This window comes from Pezoporus wallicus, unplaced genomic scaffold (assembly GCF_028554395.1).
Source record: "Pezoporus wallicus isolate ANWC-B61680 ecotype Strahan unplaced genomic scaffold, APGP_CSIRO_Pwel_v1 contig_8473, whole genome shotgun sequence".
NCBI lineage: Eukaryota > Metazoa > Chordata > Aves > Psittaciformes > Psittacidae > Pezoporus > Pezoporus wallicus.
The window spans coordinates 1,404,878-1,430,893 of NW_026635907.1; the positions used below are offsets into that span (position 1 = coordinate 1,404,878).

Below are 26,016 nucleotides of genomic sequence, written 5' to 3' on the forward strand. Positions count from 1 at the left end.
TATTGCTAACCTGGTTGAATTTCCCTCAGTGGGAAAGGCTTGGCTAGATGTGTGGTGGGAAGCCTGCAAAAATACTTGAGTGGAAGAGGCATCTGCAAGGGGCTGAAACCGGGGGACGGTAAAATCAGTTATTAAGGAGAGCATTCAGGTTTAGCCAGGGCAGCTTGTGGTTTTGCTGCTGCCACAAATCACTGCTGTTATGGTCTTGAAAGGGAATTTGCAGGTGGACTTTAGCATCCTTGTAGTCTATGCCTCAGGCATTCCAGGGCAGTGTTGATTGTCTTCAAACCTGACTTCCTCAAGTGTGTAAACTAAAGTCACCTAATTGAGGACTAAAATCCTCAACTCAGCCACAGGAGCATCATCTGCAGTCCAGAAACAGATGTCTGCCATGCTGTTGACATTTTCAGCATGTGCAGCAGATTTCCCCAGTTATCACCTCCTGGGGTTGCTGCTGGTTCTAAGGAAAAGGGTGAGGGATCACATTTTGTCTGCCAAGAATAGTGAAAATAGGCACAAGTGGTGGGCAAACTGGGAGGATCAAGGTGTTGAAGCTCCACTCATCTGGCAGCCTTTTGCCAGTGGGGCAGGTTTCACTTGCATGCTTGCTGGACATTTCAGATGACTGCATGTAGTGCAAGAGAAGATAAGTGTCCTCCTGTTCTCTTCCACCAGAATATAATTATTTTACTGGTGAAAACAAAAGAGAATCCTGCTTGGGAAATTGATCTGAGACCAGCTTTTTGAGAGAATCTAGAATATGTCCTATCTCTGGATGGTACACCCCACATTATGTGCTGGCTTTCCACAAAGAATGGGGACTTTTCAGCATGTACCCAGTTGAGCCAGAAAATTGTCACATATGACTTCTTCAGGCAGTTTTTCCAAAGGAAACAAACCTCCCACATTTTGCTGCAGATCACCGAAGTTCATCTATTCAGGGCGAATTTGATGAAGACGATGCTTTGCCTGAACTCATGGCACAGGGCTTGGATCTTAATGAAGGGAGGTGGAAAGATGCTGTATATTTCACCTCTCCTCTAAATTTTCATAACCCAGCTACACCAGATAGATGTCCTGGGAGATTTCTGGAGTCTTTTCTAATGCTGCTGTACATGCAATACTTCATGCTAGACCTCAACTGCTATGAGGATGCTTTGAAAGAATTAATCTGCCCATCAGTAACTGCTAAATGAAGTGCATGCTAAAAGAAAGATGATCTAACTGACTGAAGCTCACAGCTTTTATAAGCTTCTCTAAATGCCTGTTTTTAGGTGAATTCAGCATCTCCTTGACATTTAAGGACTCAATTTATAATCAAATTATTTAACTCTAATGGAAAGACTCACTGGCCCCAACGGAAAAGCCATTTACATTTCCCCCACCCCTTGGAAAAAAAGTATTCAGGGAAACACTGCAATTCTTATACTAAATGAAGGATAAAAGAAATCTTTCAATGTAAAGTAAGCACTGCAGGCTTTTACAAAATCATAGGAGAAACATACAGTGCACAGCTGCTCACATGCTTATTTCCAATTTAGTAATTTGAGATGTGCTGGAGCTTTGATGCCCTAGACAACACCGCAGACCTTTCAAAGATGATTACCGCTTACCACTCACATTTCTATAGGTACCAGTCCATCTTGAGATCCTTCTGCAGTTTTATTTGGCCAAGTCACTGTACAGATACACATTGCCCTCTACAACTTGAAGTTACACAGCAAAGTGGAAGAATTAGGATGAGATAGAAACCTGGATGTGCAACGTCATAGTTACAGACTGGGAAGAGCTAGATAGAGCTCTACAAACAATGCCACTTCTGAAAGGATGGAAGTATGTTTTATATATGCATAATTAAGCCTTAATATCCCTATTACTAAGTTCATTAGTAAGGCTTTTGGACAAACAAAAGCATGCAGCTTAGCAAAGACAACTTGCTCTGCGAATCCTGGCTTTGTGGACATAATGTCAGAAGTGCTTGCTTAAATATCTTTGCACTGGCATGAGGCCAAACAAGGACCAAATCAGGGCTATCTCACCTGATGAGTGGACAATATTGTATGAGTCCCATTGTAGTCCACCTTAGCTGATGCCCGACTGCTGTCTCCCAGGTGCCTAAACTGTGGCAGCAAACTGAGTCATAATTAAACCCAATATTTAAACAGCATTGTTATGTCGTGGTGAGGGGCTCTTTGTTGGAGAAGACAGAAAAATCCCATTGTTTGGAGTCCTCCCAGACGTGGTGCTTAATGCAAAGCCCTGAAAAGAGTAGGGTTGTTTAAACATTTGATAAAGAAAATATGTGTGTAGATGAGTCTATGCCACTAGTAAGGAGCAGATCAGCTCTCAGCACCAGATCCTTCCTTTATGAAATTCAACATGTTGCAATTTGCCTAAGTGGAATCCTCAGTCTGTGTACCTGGAAAATGAGAATGTCTGAAATCCAGCAGAAGATTGAAAGAGTGTGCATGTCATCCAGTTTAAAGCTGGTAGCAGAATTAATCTGGAATAACTTCCGAATTTCTGAACTATTTAGCAAATGATGATGCTTTTACCAGGAATGAGTGAAAAATTACACTTTGCAACCATGTGAGCACCTTTGGACCCTTCTGTGCATTGCTTTGTCTTTTCCTTAAAGATACCTTTGAGAATACCTATTTACATAGATATTCTCAAAACAATCATAATGCAAAAGCCTGAACTTCAATTCGTCTGTATTGACACAATTACACAAATATCTTTAAGGAAAAAAGATCTACATAGCAATGAGGGTGCAAAGCTGGAAGGACCTCCAGCAGCTTCAGTGAAGATCCTCCTGATTTGCACAAGACTTGCACCAGACTGCAATGTTTGCGTTCAGTGAATGGACACAGACAGGTGATGCTTTGCTTCTAATTGACACACTCCCACCTCACACTGTGTCTTGCTCTCAGGAAGTGCCCCTGTAACTTCATGTTAATTCCTGCCTCTCTTTCAATGCCTCACAAACAACCCTTACTCATGTGAATGTGGTGGTGGTTGGGCTTCATGATATTGAAGACTCAGGGAGCTGGGGAAGGAGTAAACACTGGGAGTGATAAATCTGACAGTCTGATCTGAAAGGTTCCCTTGTTTGGGATGATAGTGATGAATTTTATCATCTGATGATTTGTTTTCCATTAGTAATTTAATTGGTATTAAAGCCTCTACATCAGTTTTCAACTAGATTCAGTGAGGTTTCTTAGAAGACACTGCTGTTGTTTGCGCTTCCACTAAGTGTCATATGCTGGTTTGAAATCCCTCCTCCCTGGTTAGAGTCACTGAAGACCTAAAGGACTTCCTGAAGCCATTTCAGACACTTCAAATTATGAAGTGACTTGTCTTGATCACAGGCTCCTCCTGTGAACTGATCTCATCTCATGTTGATGACACCTCAACCTATAAGCCATCAGGCCAAAGTTCAATTTCTCTGAACCTGGTGTCTCCTCAACTTGGCATCTTTTCTTTACAGAGCAATGCTATCTCAGGAAGGCTCAGTGCATTCACCAAAGTACATGATATATCTCCAACCTGTAGTTCTGATTACAGCCTTCAGGTGAGCAATTTGCAGCTCTCCCACTGGGACATGAGAGGAAACGCTCCATTTTGAGCAAAAGTATAAGCTGAACCAGGATTATTTATTCATGTGTTGGAGCTAGTAATCTTAGGGTTTTTTTTCTCTCAAAAGCTTTTCTTCTTCAGTAACACATTTTCATGCATGACTAGGAAGCAGAAACTGAAGAGGAAGCTTTTTTCAAGAGGAACAAATCACCTGGAGCTTCTTCAGTTTTTTGGAGCTCTTTTTTGATGGACCAAAACAGAGTCTAATTTTTCAGGGGATGGGTGCCTGTTGCATTAACCACTTAACCTCAGTGCCACCACTTTTATTCATTCAGGCTTGAAAAATCTTAGGTTGACCTTTTACTAGGCACCAAAGGTCTGTCATCAGCATTGTCTGGAGTACTTTTGAGTATATGCTTATGCTAAAACAGGTATGAATTCAGGCTTGGCTTTGCTCTGAGGTGGCTGGTTGCAAGGAAGGTCCACTTTGCGTTCGATACCACTGCCATATCAGAGTGTTGTGCCTGAGCTAAAATCCTTCTCTTCATGGCTTGGAGAAAATGCCTTGTGAATAAGCATCTAGCTGACCCAGATGACAAGCAGAGCAAATGGCCACAGACATCCAAGCACTCACATCTTCATCCCGTGGATTTCCAGTGAGATGCCAGCTCCCAGTTGCCAAAATTGCTACCAAAAATGACTTACAAGTTTCTAGACCACACATACAGTGTTTTGATGAGATTTGTTCTCACTGGAGAGGCAAGGGTGGCCCTGAGATAAAAGCAACCACTTCCCAAGACTCTAAGTTACATTATTAATTTAGGAAAGCTTTCCTCTTTTTCTTTCCATTTATTTATTTATTTATTTTAATTTTATTTTCAGCCTATGAAGAAGATAACAAAGGATGGTATGTCCCCAGAGCACACTCTGATGTGTCACTGTGGATGCCAATCCCTGCAGACGCTCCCGATGTTATTAATTTTTAAAACAAACTTGCTGATTGAGGTTCTGACTGCCTTTAAATTGTCTCTACAAGGAGACTGTGTACTAATTAACCCACAGAAACAATCAATGATGTACCTTTTTCAAGTTTCAGGGTGATTAGAATATGAAAATGAAGAGCACAATGGTGCAGATGTTTTAAAATCACAGCAGACAGCAATTAGTGACATGGGAACCAGCTGCTTATCTCTCCAGATAAAGCCTCTTAATAGGGAATTACACTTGAGGAGCCATTACACAGATGGATCTGCGAATGATTTAAAGAGGGGGCGTTATAGTATTGACTTTGATTTGCAAGCCGGATTCTTGACAATCTATATGTATGTTACCTCCTAAAAAAAGGTGTGTTTAGAGAAGGGGGTTTCATCCCCTGCAAGCAGTCAGATTTTTTTTCAGGTGGTGGGTTTCTCTAATTATGTATTTTATCATTATTTTTAATTGTCTTATTATTATTATTTTATTTTATTTTACTAAGCTCTTGATTTGGTTGCTGGAATCTCCTCCCACTTCTTGCTTTGGGACTGGAAGCAGCATGTGGATTTAGATAGAAGGTCAGACAATGGATTGGGGAGGCAGAGTGGGACATCCAGTAGTTAAATGTAAAGAGTCCCTGAGGGATGGATTCTGCTGCTGGGTGCTGCTCATCATGGGAATGATGCAGTCTCATCCTCTCAATTGCAAGGGCTGCATGCCAGAATAAAGCTGTTATAAGGAGTAAACACCTCTGCAGGTGCAGGGTTGCAGAGGCCTGGCAAGTCAAGTGTAAACAGTCCCACCTCCTCTGCTCTCTGGCCAGTGCTCTGCAGTTGCTAGTACATAGAATGTATCCTGCTCATAGTTCTGCACACTATTGCCAAAGCTGAGGGCTGAAACTCATAGGATTCAGCATATTTTGTTTTAGTCTTAAGAGTTATCGTGTGCTAGATCATGCTGCTTGAACTTGCAGTTACAAAAACTATTAGCTTCTTTACGTATATTTCATATTCTTTAAAGGGAAGACGGGATCATTACACGCTTAGCACTTCCAGGAAACTTAATATCAAGAGAAATATTGACCAAGTCTGGTGAGATGTGATAAAATTGCATGGGTTCACTTATGCTTCTAGTTTCAAAAGAGAAGAAGGGACAGGCTCCCAGTGCAAAATAGCTAGCTGCTGAAGAAAATCCCATCTAATGAAAGGGCAAACTACAAACAGAGGCAGGCATTGAAGTCTGAAGTATTTTTAGGGTCTCATAGACTGAAAAGTAAATAAAGCTAAATCTTTCCGTTTTCATGAAAAAGGCCGCTATTCTTGGTGCCATTCCTGGCTGTGCAACCTTTACAACCGGTGCCAGTGTCTCACCACCCTTATAGGGAAGATTTTTTTCCTAATATCTAATCTAAATCTCCCCTCTGGCAGTTTAAAGCTGTTCCCCTTTGTCCTGGCCATACAGGCCCTTGTCCAAAGCCCCTCTCCAGATTCCTTCTTGGTCCTTTTAGGCACTGGAAGCTCCTCTAAGGTCTCCCCAGAGCCTTTTCTTCTTAAGGCTAAAATAGTCTGTCTCATAGGAAATGTGCTCTAACCCTCCAGTCATCTTTGTGGCCCAACATTAGGACCACTGAGATCAGACAGCAACCCAGGTGGATGTACAGAGACCCAAATACACTAGGCTGCATTACTTCAACTGTTTTAATAGTGCTTTTAGGTAAACTGTCTCTCTGTATATATTGCAGCCAGTGAAAGCCACCCTGCTGCAGGCAAATGATCTCTGGTTGCTGTAGAATTGCTTTGGAGTGATATGGACATGTCTGGCAAGCTAGAGCAAATAGTAAATGTTATGCTGGAAGAACTAGCATGGGGAAACTCAGTGGACTGTTGTGTGCTTAGGCAGATACACCGTTTTGACATCCTGTAGACTGGTCATTTTTTGAATGCCTGTTGAAATCTAAGTGCTTATCCGTGTGATTAAATGCCTCCAGAGTTGGCACCTTTGATGACATAGACATATCTTTCTCATGAATTTTAAGATAGATGTTGTGGTGGCCCGTGGTGCTGGGGTAATGACAAGGCTGTCATTAGGGATATGTTGGAAGTTGCATCATCATTTTATAATGTGCAGGCTGAGGAAATGAAGCTAGAGGACCAAAGCAATATATCAGCATTCATTGCTGATATATAGCTGGCCTCGCAGTTTTGAGCCCTTATTAATAGCCTTAAAATATAGAGCAGAGATTATTGTTCCTTTTAAACCAGAGATCTCTCTCTCTGTGGTGCACTTGGAGGTGTCAAGGTGTTGCTAGCATGTGATGCTTGCGCTTACTGCTGCAAACCTCTTTCTTTTTTATTTTTTTCCTTCCAAATGAAATTTTTCAGGTCATTTCGTTTCATAGCTCAGCATTTTGGAAATAACATGGGTGTAAAGAGTTCTTTCAATGACAGCCCCAAGGCTAGGTTCTGTGCAGAAACAGCCTGGCCATGCCTTGGTGTGAGTTCTGGGGGCCATGAGAAGCCTCAGCCTACCATTTCCAAATCAAGGTACCTCAGGAAGATGATGTTTTCATGTGAGGCTTGCATAGGGGCACCCACTTCCAGCACAGTGGGAACTCACCAGGGGATGGCCACCTTCTGCACAACTAACTCCTATGACCTACTGGCAGCTGGAAGCAGGAGAAGCCCCAAATGGCTGAGGTAGAATGAAGATCATGAGCTTTCTGATCAGTTAAAAAAACAACCCAAAACCATAAAATTCAACTATCAGAATTCGGTGCCAGTGCTGCTGAATTCCTTCCAACCCAACCTGGCATCATCCCAAGGATGTGGACATGGGTGGGCTTCATCTTCCAAAGGAGGGCATCAGCGACATGGGTCATGGCTGCTGCATGCTGTGTGGCTCACTCATGGGAGGCCACTGTGAGAAGGAGCAGGAGGAGGAGGAACAACTGATTCATTTCCCAAGGGCTGTTTATGCTTTCGGCTCTTTTCTCAGGCTGAAGAAACTGGGTGTCACTCGCCTGTGACATCTGCAGCTCCACCACAGCTGCATGCTTTCCTTTTCTCACTCACAATTCCTGGAAAACTCTGGTTTCCCTGAATATGGCTGGTCCATGTGCACAACAGCTGAGCTATCCGCAGGATTTAATAGTCCCTGATTACTCCTCAGAAGATGGACCAGAACAGCTTCATTGTTATTACCCATTCCAGAAAAACCACATGCCCATTTTTATATGCGCTTGAAGGATATCTCAACATCAATTTGCCAATAACATGTATGTTTACTGGTCACCAAATAATGCGCCATGGGCTTGGAGGTGTTCAGCACTTTTCATATCCCTCTGAAGTTGCTCTGAGCTGGGGTAGCCTCGTTTTCTAGCTCAAAACCCTCTTATGCTGACAGTCTCCTTGACCCAAGGCTTCTTTTGCAAACACCTCAAAAAGGGATCTAACATAACGCTACTAGAAGAAACTCTATTGTACCAGGGTGTTTTCAGAAACATGAGACACTTAGCAGTTGTTTCTATTGTTCTTTCCTTGGTTACGCATACATTTCAAGTGTCTCATCATTTATTTGGCACTCGGGTCAGTGTCATTACAGTTTGTTAACAACAGTTGTTTGCAGTACTAGGTGTGCAAATCAGTTGCACAGTTTCATCCAGAACTTTACAAAACATCCTCCTAAATTTAACAGGAGAAAACAAATGGGTAAAAGAGGTCAGTTAACTAAGGTAAAAATAATAAATATTATTTTTTTCTTTCAGAGACTTTTCAAAAGGTTACAGCTGCAGCAAATGCAATTTCTTTAACTGAAGAAGGCCCACCAAGAAGAAAAAGTAGACTTTCTTTTTCTCTGTAAGAGCCTTCAGTATAATTCTGCCCTTACTGTAACCTCTGCAGCTTGAAGAGCTTCTGTCATATTAGAAATCATATTGAAAATATCTCTTACCAGCATTGCAAATAGCTGATTATTAAAATGAAAAGAGAGTAATGCAAATCTTGAACCTTCCAAGTGTGCCTCACACACTCGATCCTATGCATATGATTGTAAGCACTAGGTTTGTAGAGATGACTTCTACATGGAAATTTTAGCAAGTAAATCTTTGCTGTCTCTATATTCATACTGAAGTAGACCCACAGGTTTTCCTCATTTGTTGCAACTTCTGAGATAATTCTGCATTTTTTCTTGTTTACAACAATAAGCTTAACTGCTGCTGTTTTGCATCAAGTTCTGTGAGGGATTATTTTTTAGGGAAAAGGGATTCTCACCAGGAGGCCAAATTGCATCATTCATCCATTGAAAGGAAATAATTTACTTCTGTTTTAAATTAAAAATCAATAAATATGTTTCCTTAGAAATTTTGCTTTTGTAGAAATATTTCCATTGTTTTTAGAGTGGAAAACAAAACAAAACTTGTTTACAATGCATGAATCTAAATACAAATTTGAGTCAAGTATAGGAAGACTTTCTAAAGGCTCCTAACCCTTACAAGGGCATGTGTTAAGAAGAGTTGTCATTTGCTGTACAAATAAAGAGCTGCAACCAGGGTTATGAATGGACTGATAAACTAATATTTTATTTTCTATTTATTTCCTGCTACCTTCCAGGTTTATGAAAGGCCACAAAAACATTCTGTTCTGCACTACGATCCCGGCCTCCAACAAGACTTCACCGGTGACACCTTAAAATCAAAGCACCAGCAGAAAAGTAGCAACCAGCACCACCTTGACTGGTCAACAAGCTCCGACACTGGTTCCGCTTCTCAAAGTTGCTTCATGAACACAGAACCCAGTCGAGAAGCAATTAGTGCCACCAAGGTCTCCACTCCAGAGCCAGGAGTTTCTTTCAGCAAATCCCAAGCAAAGAAGTCCTGCGCCAGCAGCACGTGGGGGCAGCTGTCAGCCAGTAGTAAGGAGCTTCTCACTTGCAATGCAGTCCCATCACCGAACAACATCAGCGTGGCCACCCAGCCCAGCAGTGCCTCTGAGTGCAATGGGCTTTTGCCACTTGGTGATCCAGAGGGAAGCATGCAGTTGGAGGTCCCCGATCAGCCCACTGGGAGTACAAAGAAGAAGTCCAGCAAAAAGGACTTGTTAAGTCAAACGATCCAAACCACAGACATTGAATGGGTGAAGAGTGCTCAGAAAGCATTTGACAGCAAATCCCATGACAGCATGGAAGGGAAAAAGGAGTCTTACTCGATGGAAAGTCTATTGGATACATCACCCTTGAAGCAGAATCCCACTTCTGCTAGCAGTTGTGAAAGTGACACCAGTCACGTACGAATTACTATCCCAATAAAGTCTCCAACAACAGATGCATCTGGACACAAAAGGAAAAAAAGGCAATCCACAAAATCTTCTATGGAGAAAACTATCCAGGAGAAAAGCCTGCCTCGTGGACTTGCTATGAACAGTGAAGCAGCAAACAGGACTAGCTCTCAACCAGAAGGAAGTAAAAAAGATCTTAGAGCCACAAAGCCAGGGAAAGTGATTGAAAATGAGTCCCCCTTAGTAGCTATTGACAGCGGCATGCTCACTGACAGAGCTTCCCCCAACAGTGCCACCAGAGTCAGAAAACCTGTGGCTCTGACATCCACTCTCCTGCCCACTGATCTTCCCACAGCTGGCAAATTATCTGAGATCCAGCACCCCAAACACGTGACTAAGCGGCGATGGACCTGCAGCAAGCCTAAATCTATCCTTCGGGAAACCTCCATGACGACGTCTGAGAAGCTGATGGTGGAGCCTCCTTCAGCCTATCCCATCACACCATCGAGCCCTCTGTATACCAATACTGACAGTCTTACTGTGATCACACCTGTCAAGAAAAAAAGAGGACGACCAAAGAAACAGCCTCTGCTCACTGTTGAAACCATTCATGAGGGGACCTCCACCAGCCCAGTGAGTCCAATCAGTCATGAATTTCCAGGAACAAAGAAAAGGAAAAGGAGACGGAATCTGGCTAAGTTGGCCCAGATGGTCCCAGGAGAGGACAAGCCCATCAATGAGCTCAAGTTTCACAAAAAGGTCGGGAAGCTTGGGGTCTTGGATAAGAAGACCATCAAGACCATTAATAAAATGAAGACCCTTAAGAGGAAGAATATTCTGAATCAGATCTTGTCCTCCTGCTCCAGCAGCATAGCTCTGAAGGCAAAAGTGCAGCCACCATCTAGTGCTGGGCCAGCCACTATTGATGCCAGACTAGGGAAGCAGATCAATGTCAGCAAGAGGGGGACTATCTATATTGGCAAAAAACGGGGCAGAAAGCCAAGAGCAGAGCTGCAGCCTCAGACAGAAGAACCTAAGACAACCATCAAGCACTCAAGGCCTGTTTCCAGCCAGCCAGAAAACCCAGCAGTGCCTTCCAACCTGCAGTCACTTGTGGCATCGTCACCAGCAGCTATTCATTCGCTTTCGACACAGTTAGTTGGGACTAACGGCAACCTTAGCCCTGCAAGCACTGAAACTAATTTTTCAGAGCTAAAAACTATGCCAAATCTTCAGCCTATTAGTGCTCTTCCTACAAAAACCCAGAAAGGAATGCACAGTGGAACTTGGAAGCTGTCTCCACCCAGGTTAATGGCTAATTCACCTTCCCACCTCTGTGAAATAGGTTCTCTGAAAGAAGTAACCCTGTCTCCAGTAAGTGAGTCTCACAGTGAGGAAACCATACCGAGCGACAGTGGGATAGGTACAGACAACAACAGCACTTCTGACCAAGCTGAGAAAAGCTCAGAGTCCCGCAGGAGATACTCCTTTGATTTCTGCACCCTGGACAATCCAGAGGCTATCCCATCTGACACCAGCACAAAGAACAGGCATGGTCACCGGCCGAAACATCTCATTGTGGATAACTTTCTCTCTCATGAGAGTATTAAAAAGCCAAAGCACAAGAGGAAAAGGAAAGGCCTGCAGAACAGAGACGACCTCCAGTTTCTGGCAGACCTTGAGGAACTGATCAATAAGTTTCAAGTGTTCAGGATTTCCCATAGAAGTTACACATTTTATCATGAAAATCCATATCCCAGCATCTTCAGGATTAATTTTGATCACTACTACCCTGTGCCATATATCCAGTATGACCCATTGCTCTATCTTCGCAGGACCTCTGACATGAAGTCTAAGAAGAAGCGTGGTAGACCTGCCAAAACCAATGACACCATGACAAAGGTGCCTTTTTTACAAGGGTTCGGTTACCCTATTCCCAGTGGGAGTTACTATGCACCCTATGGAATGCCTTACACATCAATGCCTATGATGAATCTTGGTTACTATGGTCAGTATCCAGCTCCTTTGTACCTGTCTCACACGCTCGGAGCGGCTTCCCCATTTATGAGACCAACCGTGCCCCCACCCCAGTTCCATGCAAGCTCTCATATGAAGATGTCCACCACTGCCAAGCATAAAGCGAAACATGGAGTACACCTGCAAACACCTGTGGGAATGGGTCTTGGAGACATGCAGTCCTCTTTGGCTCCTCCAAAGGTTGGAGGAACAAGCCTTTCAAGTGGCCGACTTCACAAAAGGAAACACAAACATAAGCACAAGCATAAGGATGAGCGGATATTGGGAACTCATGAAGATCTGAGTGGTCTCTTTTCTAGCAAGCCCACTGGCTTCTCTAGCCATGCTATCAGTGAAAGGCTGAGTGGCTCAGATAAAGACCTCTCCTTGCTGAGTGAGAAAAGCAAGCATAAGGAGAAGCAGAAGCACCAGCATTGTGAAACCGGACACAAAGGCTCAAAGAGTAACTTTGAAGTGGATACACTGTCTACGTTATCACTTTCTGATGCTCAGCAGTGGACACAAAGTAAAGATAAAAACGACTTAAGCAATGATCCTATTGACTCTTGCACAAAGAGATACTCTGGTAATACTGAGAGTAATGGAAGGTCAGAGTCCCTGGATGTGTTTGGTGAAATGAATTCCTCAAGTGATAAGCGGGACAATGATTCAAGTGGGAATAAAAGAAGAAGCTTTGAAGGGTTTGGAACCTACAGGGAAAAGGACATTCAGCCCTTCAGGACAAATAGAAAGGATAGAACTACTTATGATTCTTCAGCCTCTTCAGGTAAGGTCTACTTTATTCTATTTTACCTTTTTGCATTTAAATTTTAATGCTGAACAAGAGGTGCTTGTCATTTACAGCAAATATTTTTGAGCCAATAACTTCTCTGGCTTTTTGTATTTGACTCATTCTGCATCCAAACTTTGGGGGGATTGACAAGAACATTGGCCGTGCATTGTTGTGGTGTAAGCCCAGTTGGTAACTCAGAACCATGCAGCTGCACACTCACTCCCCCCCTTTCTTCCTCCTCCCACTCCCAGAAAGATAGGGAGGAGAATTGAAAGAATGTCATTCCCACAGGTTGAGATAAGAACAGTTCAGTAACTAAGGTATAGCACAAAACCACTGCTGCTACCACCGATAATAATAATGATAAGGGAAATAACAAGGGAAGAGAGTACAACTGCTCACCACCCACCGATACCCAGCCGGACCCGAGCAGTGATCTAACCCTTCCAGGTAACTGCCCCCAGTTTATGTATTAGCCATGATGTGCTGTGGTATGGAATACCCCTTTGGCTGGTCTGGATCATGTGTCCTGCCTGTGCTTCCTCCTGGCTTCCCCTCCTCCCTGGCAGAGCAGGAGACTGAGAAAGTCCTTGGTCAGAGTAAACGTCACTTAGCAACAACTAAAAACATTGGTGTTATCAGCGTTGCTCCCAGGCTGAAAGTCAAAAACACATCACTGCACCCGCTACTAAGAAGGAGAAAAAACGACTGTTATAGCTGAACCCAGGACATGCGTTAAGCCAGCATCAAGCCCAAACCTCTTAAAGTCCTTGAGCTGTTACGCAGCTTTTTTCTAAACTTTTGTCCAGCCTTTGTTTATCTCTCATAGCTTCTTGCGCTTCCTCCAAAAATATCACCATTGCAATCTGCAGCAGCAGCAATTGTAAATCCTGTTGGCAAGGTAGGCATCCCTCTTATTGGTGTCTAATATCATGGGGTGGTAGTCATTGCCCAGCCTTTGGAAGAACAGCCATGGTACTGAACAGAGAGTCTGCTGTGGCCCACAGTGTTCAAAAGCCATTTGTTGATGGCATGGACCAGACATGTGGGAAGTTGTGGAGCTGGATTGGTGTCCCATGACTGTTGTGGTGTACTGCTGATCCAGAGGGACCCATCATGATGATAGCTGGGCTGAGTGTATGGAGACCCTAGGTATAAACCTAGTGTAAATCTGTTGCTTCTAGCCAGCAGGTGTTACGTAAAGTAATCATCCTGAGCGCTGAGTGGCTGTGGGAAGGGACTGGTGTCCTGGAAACAATAAACCCTTTACAATTGACTGAAAAGTTTTGAGACTCATGACTTAGATATATAAGCTGAGTAGATGAAGAGGGAGGAAGCTCCTTTAGATTCCTAAGGACATCTGTTCCTTTCCTCCAGAGGGGAAAAAAAAGGAATCTGACTCTTGTCTGAGAGACTGCATTGTACTTTACAATAGGGAACTGCTTTTGTGATGACACAGAGGCAGGTGTTTTGCTGCAGTATAAATGAATTTAGCTTGGGAGCAAGCCCAGAGCTCCTGCACCATCAGATATTTATCACAAAGCTAGATTTCACGCTTGGTTCTGGAAAAGGGTGAGCTTTACAGCACCAGCTTGTGGTGGATGAGATTCTGATGTGCTAAAAAAGAGCTACAAAGAGATGTAATTCATAGCTTCAAAAATGAAAAGAGAATCATCTGAGAACACGAAGGGAGCAGAGAATTTATATAACCTGCCAATGAAAGGCTTTTAAGTTTTTTATTGATTTGTAACTGATTGAGATCCAAAGGCTGTTCATACTTAAGCCACCTAGACATTTCCATTTCCTTCACTGAGAGCAGAATCAGGACTGTAGCAACTCTAAAATGAGAGCCATGAAAATACTCAGTTTCATGGTACTGTATTATATCAGACCAATTGTGACACCTGGAAATATCAGAAAAGAGACTGAATTCAGTCACAGGTTTTACAGGTTTTATCAGGATTGCTGCATGCCTGATAGAGAACAAAACTATTCTCTACCAAGTGTTGTGGTGCCTATTGCACCACATTGGAAGTTGTGTCTAACTGACAAGGGTTAAAAGTCTTCAAAATTTTCAGCAAGCCTATTTCTCAGCTTTTTAGTGGAAGTTGCTGATTTCAGAGTTTGATAACACTTGGATTTGTAGCTTTTTTGCTTTCTAAACATAAGATGTTTTCTATTTCCCAATTTAATACATTTTACATTGGTGTAACAAATTGTTCAGACAAAATTCTCAGAACTGCTGAACCCAAATGAGTTTTCAAGGTAGGGGTATGATCCCCACCATGCTGTCTTGGAAATAGAATTAGTAAAGAAAAAGTCCATTTGATGTTATTTTCCTTCAATTTATTGTCCATGATGATAAAAACATAAGGTGGAGTGGTAGAACTTGCATTAGGAACTCCATCAGATTTGGTGTTTAAACTGGTTCTCATTTAAAACTAAAATTATTTTTATTTATTTCACTTTTCATGATTACAACTGCACATTGTTCCCCGTAACTTAATCCATCAAGTCACAGATTATGAACTGGCTTCTTCATTGTCAAGCTATTATTTAGATGTAAAAATCATCAGCAGTTAGCTAAGAAGAGCTAGCTAACCAGAGCCATACCTTGCACTACAAGGGAAAATACTAAAACTAAACTCTGCCAAGAAAGGCCTGGAGCCAAGACTGCTCATTAAAGCTTGGGAACATCTGTCTGCTTATGACTGTCTAAGATCTCAGTGCAGCTTTTTTTCCTCTCTGCCTTTGACGTTCGCTGGGATTCCCAACAGAGGTCTGCACTTGAGTCTAGCCATAACTATTAACCGGTTCCCACTGAGGAGAGATTAAATGTTTCCATGATAACCTTGACCTTCTTTCTCCTAATTCACCTTGCATTTTCTTGAGGTGGCTAAACAGCATTGACTAATCATAAAAATAAAGGTAAAAGAAAAAAAAAAGCCCTAGGAGAAAATACAGCTCTGTCCCAGGAGGCGATTTCCATAGCTTGATTGCTCTTGACATTCTGTATTTGTCATCTTTCACAATATAAAAATAATACATAACAGAGATAAGAGGAGACATCCTGAATATTCAGATGAAAGCTGAAAATAGATTTATATCACAATTTCAGTGTTATTTTTAGTGCATGGGCATTTTGGTATGATCGGTAACGCCATTTGCAGCTTCATTGTATGTTGCTGAAGATGAAATATGGAGCAAAACCCACCCACACTCAGTAGAAGTATGTGTGAGAAAGAGTGATGAGAGAACCATTTAGTGCTCTTTGGTATTCAGGCGTTGCAGTTTTTTTCAGTGTAGTGTGCTGGTGCCAATGTCATTGTATTGTTATTTTTGTTATTATTATCTGTGTAGTACTAGTCATTTCTGAAAAGATTACAGTTCTCTAGTTCTATGTAGTGGTCATGCATATGGTAGAAAACAGTTCTTCCATGTAACCTTAAAGCCTATGTATGATTTTATAATCCAGACAGATTAGTATGTGAAGGGAAGAGTTGTCCCTCTTACTTTTGGGAGAAGCTGCCTGCAGTTCTGGCACAGGAAATCTGTATTGATCTGTGAAAGATCCCATTAAGAGAGTGCCACTCTCCACCTTGGTTGGTCATAGCAAATGTCCATTCCCTATACTGGACTATCCCTGGCCATTCATTAGTGGGGACCTTTTGTGCTTTAGCTCATTTTAAGTCTCTTGGGACCTCTTGGGGTAAAAAGTGCACTGTTAATGCATATGGCTATTCCCCCAGTGCACTGCCTGTTTCTCCACCATTGTCCTGGAGAAACTGGAGTCCTTTTAATAAACACTAATTAGTAATTCTTCCTACCTTCTTTCCCATCCAGTCCCCATGAACTGTTGCTTTTGCATTTTTCTGAAATTGCTATTTTTGTAAGATTCATTATGCTCACCTAACCCTCCTGCATTCAGAAAGACTAATTAATTAATTAAAACTAAATAAACACTGCTTTCCTATTTGGCTGATGCAGAAGACTAGTCCAGTGGCATTAGTCTGGCCTATAGGGAAGGATACAAGAATAAGCGTTTCAGATCCTGCCTTGCCATAGTCGTACCTTCACTTGGGCGCAACCTAAACTGAACTTTCAAGTTGTGAGCACCAAACATTGACTCGCCTGACTCCATGCTTCCAGAGGTATGCCTCACGGATTTGCAAAATCTGGTTGAAGTGCCTTCGGCACTTTGTGACCTGAGGCACTGCACACAGCTGGATGGATGATCCTTTCATCTGCTCTCTAGTAGTTACTAAAGCCTCAGGTGAGGGACCCAGGGAGAGGCCACAGATTGGTGCCACAGCTGGGTTGGGGAGATGGAGAGCAGAGCTGTGTTTTACAGAGCTCTTTATAGCAAAAACTCCACAATTCTTTGTCATATATCTGCCTGCTTTGGCCTCATATATGATGCTGAAGAAGAGACTTGTACTGCTGATGAGCAGTCTTGATGACATAGCTTGTTCCTTGGGAAGAAGCAGAAATGGTTACCTCTTCCTTATTTCCTTAGATGGGCAAATGAGGGAAAGCTTAACATTTTAAAGTGCATAGACAAGATGGCAATTTGTGTATATGACCTGTGGGGCTGTTCGGGTTGGAGAAGAAAAGGTTGTGTGAAGACCTCATAGCAGACTTCCAGTGTCTGAAGGGAGCCTATAAAGATGCCAGAGAGGGAATCTTCATCAGGGCTGTAGTGATAGGACAAGGAGTGATGGGTTCAAATTGAAACAGGGGAAGTTCAGGTTAGATAAAAGGAAGAAGTTCTTTACTGTATGGGTGGTGAGGCACTGGCACAGGTTGCCCAAAGAAGTGGTAAATGCTCCATCCTTGGCAGTGTTCAAGGCCAGGCTGGACAGAGCCTTTGGGGACATGGTCAGTGAGGTATCCCTGCCCATGGCAGGGGTTTGGAACTTGATGACCTTGAAGTCCTTTCCAACTCTACCTGCTCTATGGTTCTATGTCCTAGTTACAACCATTGCAGGCCAGGGTGTACCCAGGGGTTAAGCAGAGGTCAAAAGTCACTATATGCAGGATTATATTTCTCCCTGCCTTGGTAATGAGACTAATCAAGGTCTGTGCTATCTCATGCTTGTGGTATTTCTGTCTCTTGGTTGTTTTTTTTTCTAAAGATGATTATACAGGCAAAGATTGCCTTGCTTGCATATAGGGCATCATGGCTCAAAAATCAGCTAATAAGTACATGGGTTTCATCAGATGTAGCGTAGACACCGTGCACAGTAAATTTACAGGAATATGAAGTTAATCATATGCAGCTATTAGGAAGGTAGTAATCACCCATTGCTGAAGGCTGGATAGTTAGCATGACAAACATGCTTTACAAATTAATACTTAACTTACCTACAAGCCCCCCACACCTTCCCCCTTCAATATCCAGCAGTGTTACAAATTAATTTCTTCTGATTTGACCTTTCCTCCTCAGCTAGTTTGTATGGTGCTAGTTTAACTCTGAAAGAATAAGTACCAGCTTTAGATGGAGGATGAGCATCATGCAGTGAGTAGTTTTTGGTCCTATGACTTAAGTGGGAGAAGAGAGGCTGTGTCACGAATGTGTACGTACTCAAGTTGCATTTAGTAAATGCACAAATGTGCACTGTAGTTGTTCGAAGTTTTTTCCAATGTCTTTATCTTAAAAGTGCCCTTGTTCCTGTTAAAAAGCCTCACACTGGGTGATTAAACCTTCCAAAAGAAGAGTAGGAGGAATACTGGAGGAAGGGAGGAGAAGTGACAATCAAACAGATGAACAGCATTCGTCTGATGTCGGTACAAACACACATATAAGTAACCATGCCCTGCTGAGGAGTGTTATCTATCCAGATGAGATTTCTTCTCTGACAAAACTCCCCTCAGATGGATGGAATAGGCCATTGCCACACAGCATCGAATAAATCTCTGGTTCGTCTTCTCCCAGAAGTCAAATGCTTTAGTGTGATTTAAAACAGGGCTTGCTATGAGCAAAAACAAACATGGTGAAATATTGTCAAAGGCACCACGAGTTCTGTTTTGATTTGAGGGGGGTGTTGTTTGGTTTGTTTTTTTAAGGAACAGCATATACAGTTCTGGACCATTATCTTGAAGCCTTAATCAGCCAGTTTTCAACTGAGAAAGTGTCTGTATTTCAGTAGTGGGTGAGCATATTTGTTATTCTCAATGTGTATGGAAAATGCAGGTAAATAGGGTTACCCAACTGCCTCATTAAACAACCTTTTCTCATTTTTGTACAATAATACTTTCCAGGTTATTTTTAATAACTCCAGAATGACAGAGTTGTTCTTTATTCTGTAGTGAAAAAATTATTTCAGTAACAGGGGAAACAGTGGTCCAACACCATATTCGATGACCACTTCCTCATCTGACCACCTTAGAGACAAAATGAATGTCTCTGCTGGCTGGGTCTTGCATATATGTACACATAGATGCATCTTTACATATTGGAAGAATGGAAGAAAATTGAAAATCAAGTAATGAATGAAGTTCACTAGATATCAATTCAAACTCATGTGTAAGTCACCTTGGTTTCTTCAGTAGTGGTATTTGGTTGAACAGGACCTAGGTGCCATATGGCATTGTGTGCACAAATGCGAGGCAGGCCGATGCATGATCAAAAGGTTGGAGACTCATCTTCCGTATCATAGTTTTCTCTTGTCCGCAGAAAACTGTCTAAGTAAGTTGCAGTAAACCTCAGTGCCTGCCTGAGAAAAGGGGATAAAAGCAGATTTCTGCTTTTATCAGACCACAGTGAGGTCTGATACACATCGGTGCCCAGTGAACGCAGCTTGGGAGCAATGGCAGTGCTTGAAGTGGATGGGAGAAGAGCCAGACATGAAGTTCACTCACTGAGGATGTATGCAGTATTAGTCACCCTCCCTTTCCCCAGCTCTGCCTCTGCTGTCGTTTCCTCAGGTGCCCGAGGCTCCTGCATAGCTTCAAGCAACTCCAAAAGTTTTCCAGCTGCAGTGTCAGTAAGGGGGCTGTGCCTTTCTGCTGTGTCCTGTGGTGAGGGACAGGCACTGTACACTTACGGGGTGAATGTTTGTACCCTCTGGCCCATAAAAGTCAGTATCGGAGCTTTACAGAACACTATTATTTGCAAATAAAATTACGTTACATCAAAACAGATGTTTGGCCCCCTGAATGCTTAGGAGTACAACCAAAACTACTGAAACTACCTCCAAAAGCATTATCTGCCCCCCTTAAGATAAACAGCCTTTTTGTTGCTTTCCACTAAATCTTCCGCCAGTCCTGGGGAGAGGAGGCCAAGCAAGCATGACTATTTCTCCATTCTGCCAGTGGCGTTTCCTAGAGGAATGGGCTGATGAAGGATAACAAAAATTATGGGGAAAGTAAGTCAAAGCTTTTCTGGAAAGTGTTTTGACCAAAGCATTTGAAATACAGTGATTTTTGTTGCTGTTGTTGTGGGTTTAATGCTACCACTTGCTTACTGTGCTGCTTCCAATGTTTGCACTGACCAAAGAGACAAGAAACAAAAGGGAAGCTGTAGTGGCAGAGGGAGCTGGAGTATTTACCATCCAACCAATCTTTTATTTCCTCTCTTAATGATTGTATGTTTATTGCACTGCCTGAGGCTCTGTACAAAGTCTTTTGGACCGGTGATGAATTAATCAAATGAAATGCTATGACCCCTTTGGTTTTTGGGAGTGTTACAAGCCTCCCAGCACCCTGCCTAATTTCTGCCTCTAACTTTGCTCTCTGTCCAACAGTCAGGCAGTTCTTCCTTCACAACTTGGCAGCTCCCAGCTATTTATCTTCTTTCTTTCTGGACAATGCCAGAATGCCTTGTTTGAAGTTTTTATTTAGACCACTGCTGGTTTATGGAGTTGTGCAGATTCCACACTGGGTGTGCAACAGCTTCGTGTCAGACACAATTGGCTTCTGCTGGGCTCTTAGCTTTTAAAGGCACTAAAGAATCATGGCCATATTCTCATCTAGGCCTGGTGTAAATCAAATATCTCTCCATTGAAATCGATGAAGTTGACTTTTTGGAGTGAAGTATTAAGGTGAAAAGAGAATGTGGGACTGGGAGGTCTAATTTGTGGCTTCACTGGAGTCCTTGAGGCTGTGCTCTACCTGCTGGATACAAAAATCAGCCTCAGTTCAGCATCTGTCAAGATTTTCTTAGGTTGGAGGAAGAGGGTTTGTTAAGATATCGATATGTTGCAGCCTGGATACTTGTATAACTGGCAGTTTAAGAAGAGTTAGAAGGGTGCCATAGCTCTGGAATGTATGAAATACTATTTCTTGCTCAAAGGCAGTGATAATCTAGGTTAAATGCAAGAGGTCTGTTCAGATGCATGGAGGAAGTAAATCAGAGCAATGGCTTTATCCTCACTATTAACCCGCTGGTCAACATAACCTAAAGCTGGCCATAGGAAAAGCTGAACTCAAGATACATGCCCATGAGTGGGATAACTCAGGGCAACCTGCATCCTGTCCTACTCAACTGCAGAAGTGAGAGTTGGGGTCTGTGACCTGCAGAGCATGATCTGAAGCAGCTTCTTCATTCCCACTGCCTGCCAAGACATTTATATGCATGTATCACAGCAAAGGAAAGCTGTAAGAGCATTATCCCAGCTGCTTTAGTCTGCCTGCTTGCAATAATGATGCTGAACAGCAAAAGGAGTAAGAATATCTTGTTTTAAGGCTTCACCAAGAAGTCACAATACTTCTCCTATAGATCAAGGGCTGAGGGAAGGGAAAGCTTTGACTGCCCATGGAGGAGTTTTTAAACAACCTCAATGACTTGAAAAGACCCAAGGAACTCATAATAGGAATTGTTAGTGATTTGTCATTGAAAACATGCAGCTGGGCATGGGTCCCCATAGGATTTTGCAGCAGCACTTAGTCTGACCAAGCTTTCACATGGGGTGGTGCTGATTTCAGGCATCTTCAGGAGTGTGTCCAATGCAGACTTAACTGTCAAGGAAGGGAAGGACTAGATGGCTCAGAGGGATTTGCTAATGAGCTATCAAGCCATGGGTCACTGGTTGAAATTTAATCTTCGGGAACAGTGACAGAAAATCAAATCAAAGTGCTGACATCAGAGTGATGCTGGAGCAGCAGTAAAAGCTTTGCTGATGGCTAAGCACGCACAGGCAGCTTAAATAAACCAGGAGCAAACTGTGAGGAAGTTGTCTGGTTGTTCCCAGTTGCAAGATACAGCTCAGCCAGTTTGTGGTATACCTATCAGTAACTTGCTTGCCTTAGTGCAGTTGTTTGTGAATGACAACAGCTTATCTCATAACAGAATCTGACTCAAACTCAGGGTTATATAGCACTATAAGCAGAGTTGCGGAGACACCTAGGTAGAATTTGCTTAGCAGTGTCATGAAATGTGAATCAGCAATGTACCACAAAGCTCAGTAGTTTGCAGTTATGGTGATGGAGCCTTTTTGCTATTAGGTCCCACACTGAGAACAGTAGTGATAGCTTTCCTGTTCCTGGGCTCCCGAGACAACTTGATAGTTTCACAATAGCTTTTTCAGGACTGGGGAGGGCCCGTAGTCCTAAAGGTGTAAACCCAGCTGTTATGGTTTACATGGTTAGCAGAGGAAACCATGTAATAAAAGGAACAAGGGCACCCTCAGCAATGGTAACACTGCTGTGTATGGAGGTCAACATGCTGGGGCAGGCAGGCTTGTGCTGACACTCCTTACCCCACTGATGTGTTCATTGACCTTTTCATTGATTTTAAGGTGCAACTCAGCTGTCCTTCATCTGCTCCCAGGCAGGCAGGCTGAGGATACAGTCTCTCCAGATGGCATAGTGCTGCTGTTTCAGCTCTGTCTTTGGCCTTCATCACCTCCAGCGTAGGCAAGAAGAGAGCAGTAGTCAGCATTGTTTTCTGAACCAACTATGATTAGTTGACATAAAGAGCACTTAAGAAAGTTGACACAGCCTCTAAGTTGCTCAGTTTGATTTAAAAAAGAAAAGAAAATATCCCTGGACTACTCCAGGTTCTCTTTGCTGCCTCAAGTCTAGTCTGCACCAGTAAAACCTTGGGCTCATCCCAGAACTGGGACCTGGTCAGTTGGAGAATGTTTGTCATTCTGATATTTATTTATTTTCCATTTAAAGAAAACCAACTCTGGGAGAGCAGCAAGTTAAAAGAAAATAAAATAGTTAACTCCAGATTCATGAAGATTTCCTGTTTTGCTTCTTAGCAAAACCTCAAAACCACTTTGAACAAGTTTCCCACCTCAGCTGAGGGTGGAGTTGTGTACACCCCACACGTGGCCCCTAGGAGAGCACCCAAGGACAATAGCACATCTCCTTTGGCACATGGTGGGGGCAAACTTATTGCTAGTAGGGCAGTCAATACGTGCACCTGTGCATGACTGCCCAAAACAGCTTTTGACTGAGCCAAGTACATTGGAAAACCTTAATTTTTCTGCTTCCAACAGAACATACTGAACAACTAGAGATGTGGCAGACAGAAACTGGAGGCATTTGATAAAGAGATGCCTCTTGAGATGCGAGGCAGATATTGGCTGTTGTCAGAATGATGGGCAACCTGTTGTAATATCATTGATTTGATCTAGTGAGCAACATCTTGGTAAATAAGAAGAGCAGAGAAATCTATTGCACTGAAATTAATGGTTATTGCCTGATTTCCTGTTAAATGAATTCACTGCAATCTGAAGCAATGCATACATTTTGCAAACCCAGCATTCTCTGGCTCCTATACTGCATCATGACATTACTTTAGGCAGTAGAGAAGATCTTATTTGTGATATAGTGTGCTGTGGTAGGTAGTAAAATAGGTAGATGCCTGTGAACTCTGGATGGAGCTATGGCATTTGGGTGTGTGATTCTAAGTAACAATAAGCAGTGCTTAACATTTCCTCCCACAGTAGAAGCATACCCATTAAAAGTTTAGCCAAGTCAGCTGTGTAAGTTCTTGCATAAAAAGACAAACTGCTAAAATGCTAATAGGAGCCACTCTTATGTAAAGAGTGGGTAGAGCAGGATGCATTAACCCAAATCCTCCTTCTCTACTGCTAATCGTGAGAGAGTCTTGCTGAGATCAAAGAAACCCCTAGCAGGTAAAAATGATAATAAATCAGTCTCAAGCTGAGTTTCAGGACTCCTTAGTCTTCTTCTAGGCTGCATAGTTTGAAGAAGTTAGTGAGTGTGATTTAGACTATCAATGAGTCAACTTAAGTCCCCTTGAGAATGAACTGGATGTGTGTAAGTTGCAGGGAATGGCTCAGTGTGCTTCTTCTGGAGAAGAACCTACATCCTAGTGAAACTGAATGTGTATACAAATTTGGACACTGTTTCAGACTCAAAGTGTATCTTAAGCACATAAACATATAGTTTCACATGTGTTCAGTGACTGACAGCTCCTGGCAGTCCATCATGACTCATAAGTGGATGAGGAGCTGTTAATATCTCCCAAAGTGTTGAAAAGGCCCACTTCATTAAGTCATGGCCTGACAGAACCCACCATTGACCTAGCATGGAACACATCAGCACAGAAATCTGGGGCATGGCTATACTGATTTTGTGGGCCAAACCGGAAAGAAAGTATATGCCTCTGAACTGCTTGTTGCAGGCTGGTTTGTGTTCCCACAGATGACAGCCGAGAGTGCCTGGAGTGGGCACTCCAATCTGTGCTGTGCAGCACTTGATCCTGATCTCCACTTGGCAGATCCTGATCTCTCTGTAGCCCTGGCTACAATTATAAGCACTTCTGAAATATTTTTTTGTTGTTGTTGTTTTCCTAATGCAGACACCTAAATAGGGGCTTTTCTACAGCCATCTACTTGCTTTGTGCTCTGGAAGTGACAGGAGGGATACTGGGGTTTGGGGACTTGAGGCTAGCATAGCATTATTGCACCAGGTCAAGTTGTGGGTGCATGTCCACATTGTGGGTGGAGCAGAGGCTGGAGCACATTGTCATCTTGGCCATGGCCAGCTTTTTTTTTGGATGGAACAAATGACTCCCAAATAGCCAGCTAACATGTTCAGACTGTGGAGGACCTGATGCCAGGATAGAGGGGATGGACAAGTCAGTCTGGCAGTGTGGAAACACCCACACATTCCTAAATGGCAGTTAACCCTCAGGCACAAGAGAATGCCTGTTCCCTGGCCTAACCCAATTCATGGCATTTATCTGATAGAACTCTAAAGAGATTTACAAACAAAAGACCTCCCCTTTCACTGGGCTGAAACTTTCTATCTTCTTCATCTTACACAACTGTTTTTTAAAAAGTTCATCTTCAGCAGGAAGAGACAATGCCTCCACTCCAGCCTTATCTGTATTCTGGTATAATCTGGGCAAGTGGAAATGCTGGGATCAGACCCCATCAGGCTGGACATTCTAGATCTCTACTTTTCTATTTTCTGGATAAGTGCTCAGACCTTGTTCTTCCTCCTGCTATTTATCCCACAACACAAGTGCTTGCCCTTTAGAGGGAAATCCGTATTTTGATTCCCATGTAAGCAGGATTGCACACTGTTGAGCTTTGAATTAAGCACTTACTCGGCTACACTCATGAGAATAGTGTTTCCTAGTGCCTACATTTGAGTGGCTGCACATGTAGTGCAACCACACTAAATCACCTTGTGAAGGACCCACAGCTCACCCTTCTGTTGATGGAGAAATGTGAATGTCACTTGGGTGCTACTTCAGAGGCATCTGAAAGCACCCGTTAAACGCATTCCTTGTATAGCTTGCATAGGCATCTGCCTTAAGTGGTCAGAATCATTCTGCTGGAGCCAAACACTGATTTTCTTTTTCAGATTTTGCAACAAATAAATTGAGTGCCTAAAGCAGGCAGTCTCAGTTTAGCCTTCAGGGTCTCCACATTTACTGACTGAAATAATGATATAATAGTCCTTGCCCAATTCAAAGACCTGTTGCAAGGTTTTAATTAATACTGGCAAGGTTTTGAAATGCTGGAAATGAAATGAGGTCTATAAACGAAGTGTATTATTGTGACTTGACTGCACTTTCTACTTCATTATCACACCCTGCCTGAGCAGAGAGCAGGGCAGCTGCATCCTCTGATTCATCACAAAGAAAACCTCTTAAAATGCGAATCGTATTGATATATTTACACTGGTTGAAATGTTCCAGGGAAGAGACATTACTTCTCATTCCAAGAATGCTGGCCAAAGTGCTAGAAGCTTCCCCCTTTTCCGTCCCTCTCAGTATTACCCCACCTATACTGGAGTGCTTAGTCACCCAGCACTCAGTGTTTAAGCGAGGTGTGCCAGAAGGTAACTGGAGATGTGAGAGCCCTACTAGGATTTGCAGAAGACCTAATTACTCCACAGTGGCAGTGTTGGCTAGCACAGGTCCTCACCCTGAGCACTGTAGTTTCCCCAGGTAGC

At 42.8% G+C, this 26,016-nt stretch overlaps 1 protein-coding gene across 4 annotated transcripts in view; it reads left to right on the forward strand.

Annotated features, from left to right (window-relative positions):
- The window catches only part of SETBP1 (SET binding protein 1), a 269,163-nt gene that overhangs the window by 176,987 nt on the left and 66,160 nt on the right, over positions 1-26,016 (forward strand). For 3 of the 4 annotated variants that reach the window (XM_057398577.1, XM_057398579.1, XM_057398581.1), the window contains one exon: positions 9,162-12,627. In XM_057398577.1, the coding sequence (XP_057254560.1) occupies positions 9,162-12,627 (3,466 nt within the window). Of the gene's footprint in view, positions 1-9,161; positions 12,628-13,462; positions 13,729-26,016 lie in introns of those variants that run through there. The other variant, XM_057398580.1, reaches the window with a different exon arrangement.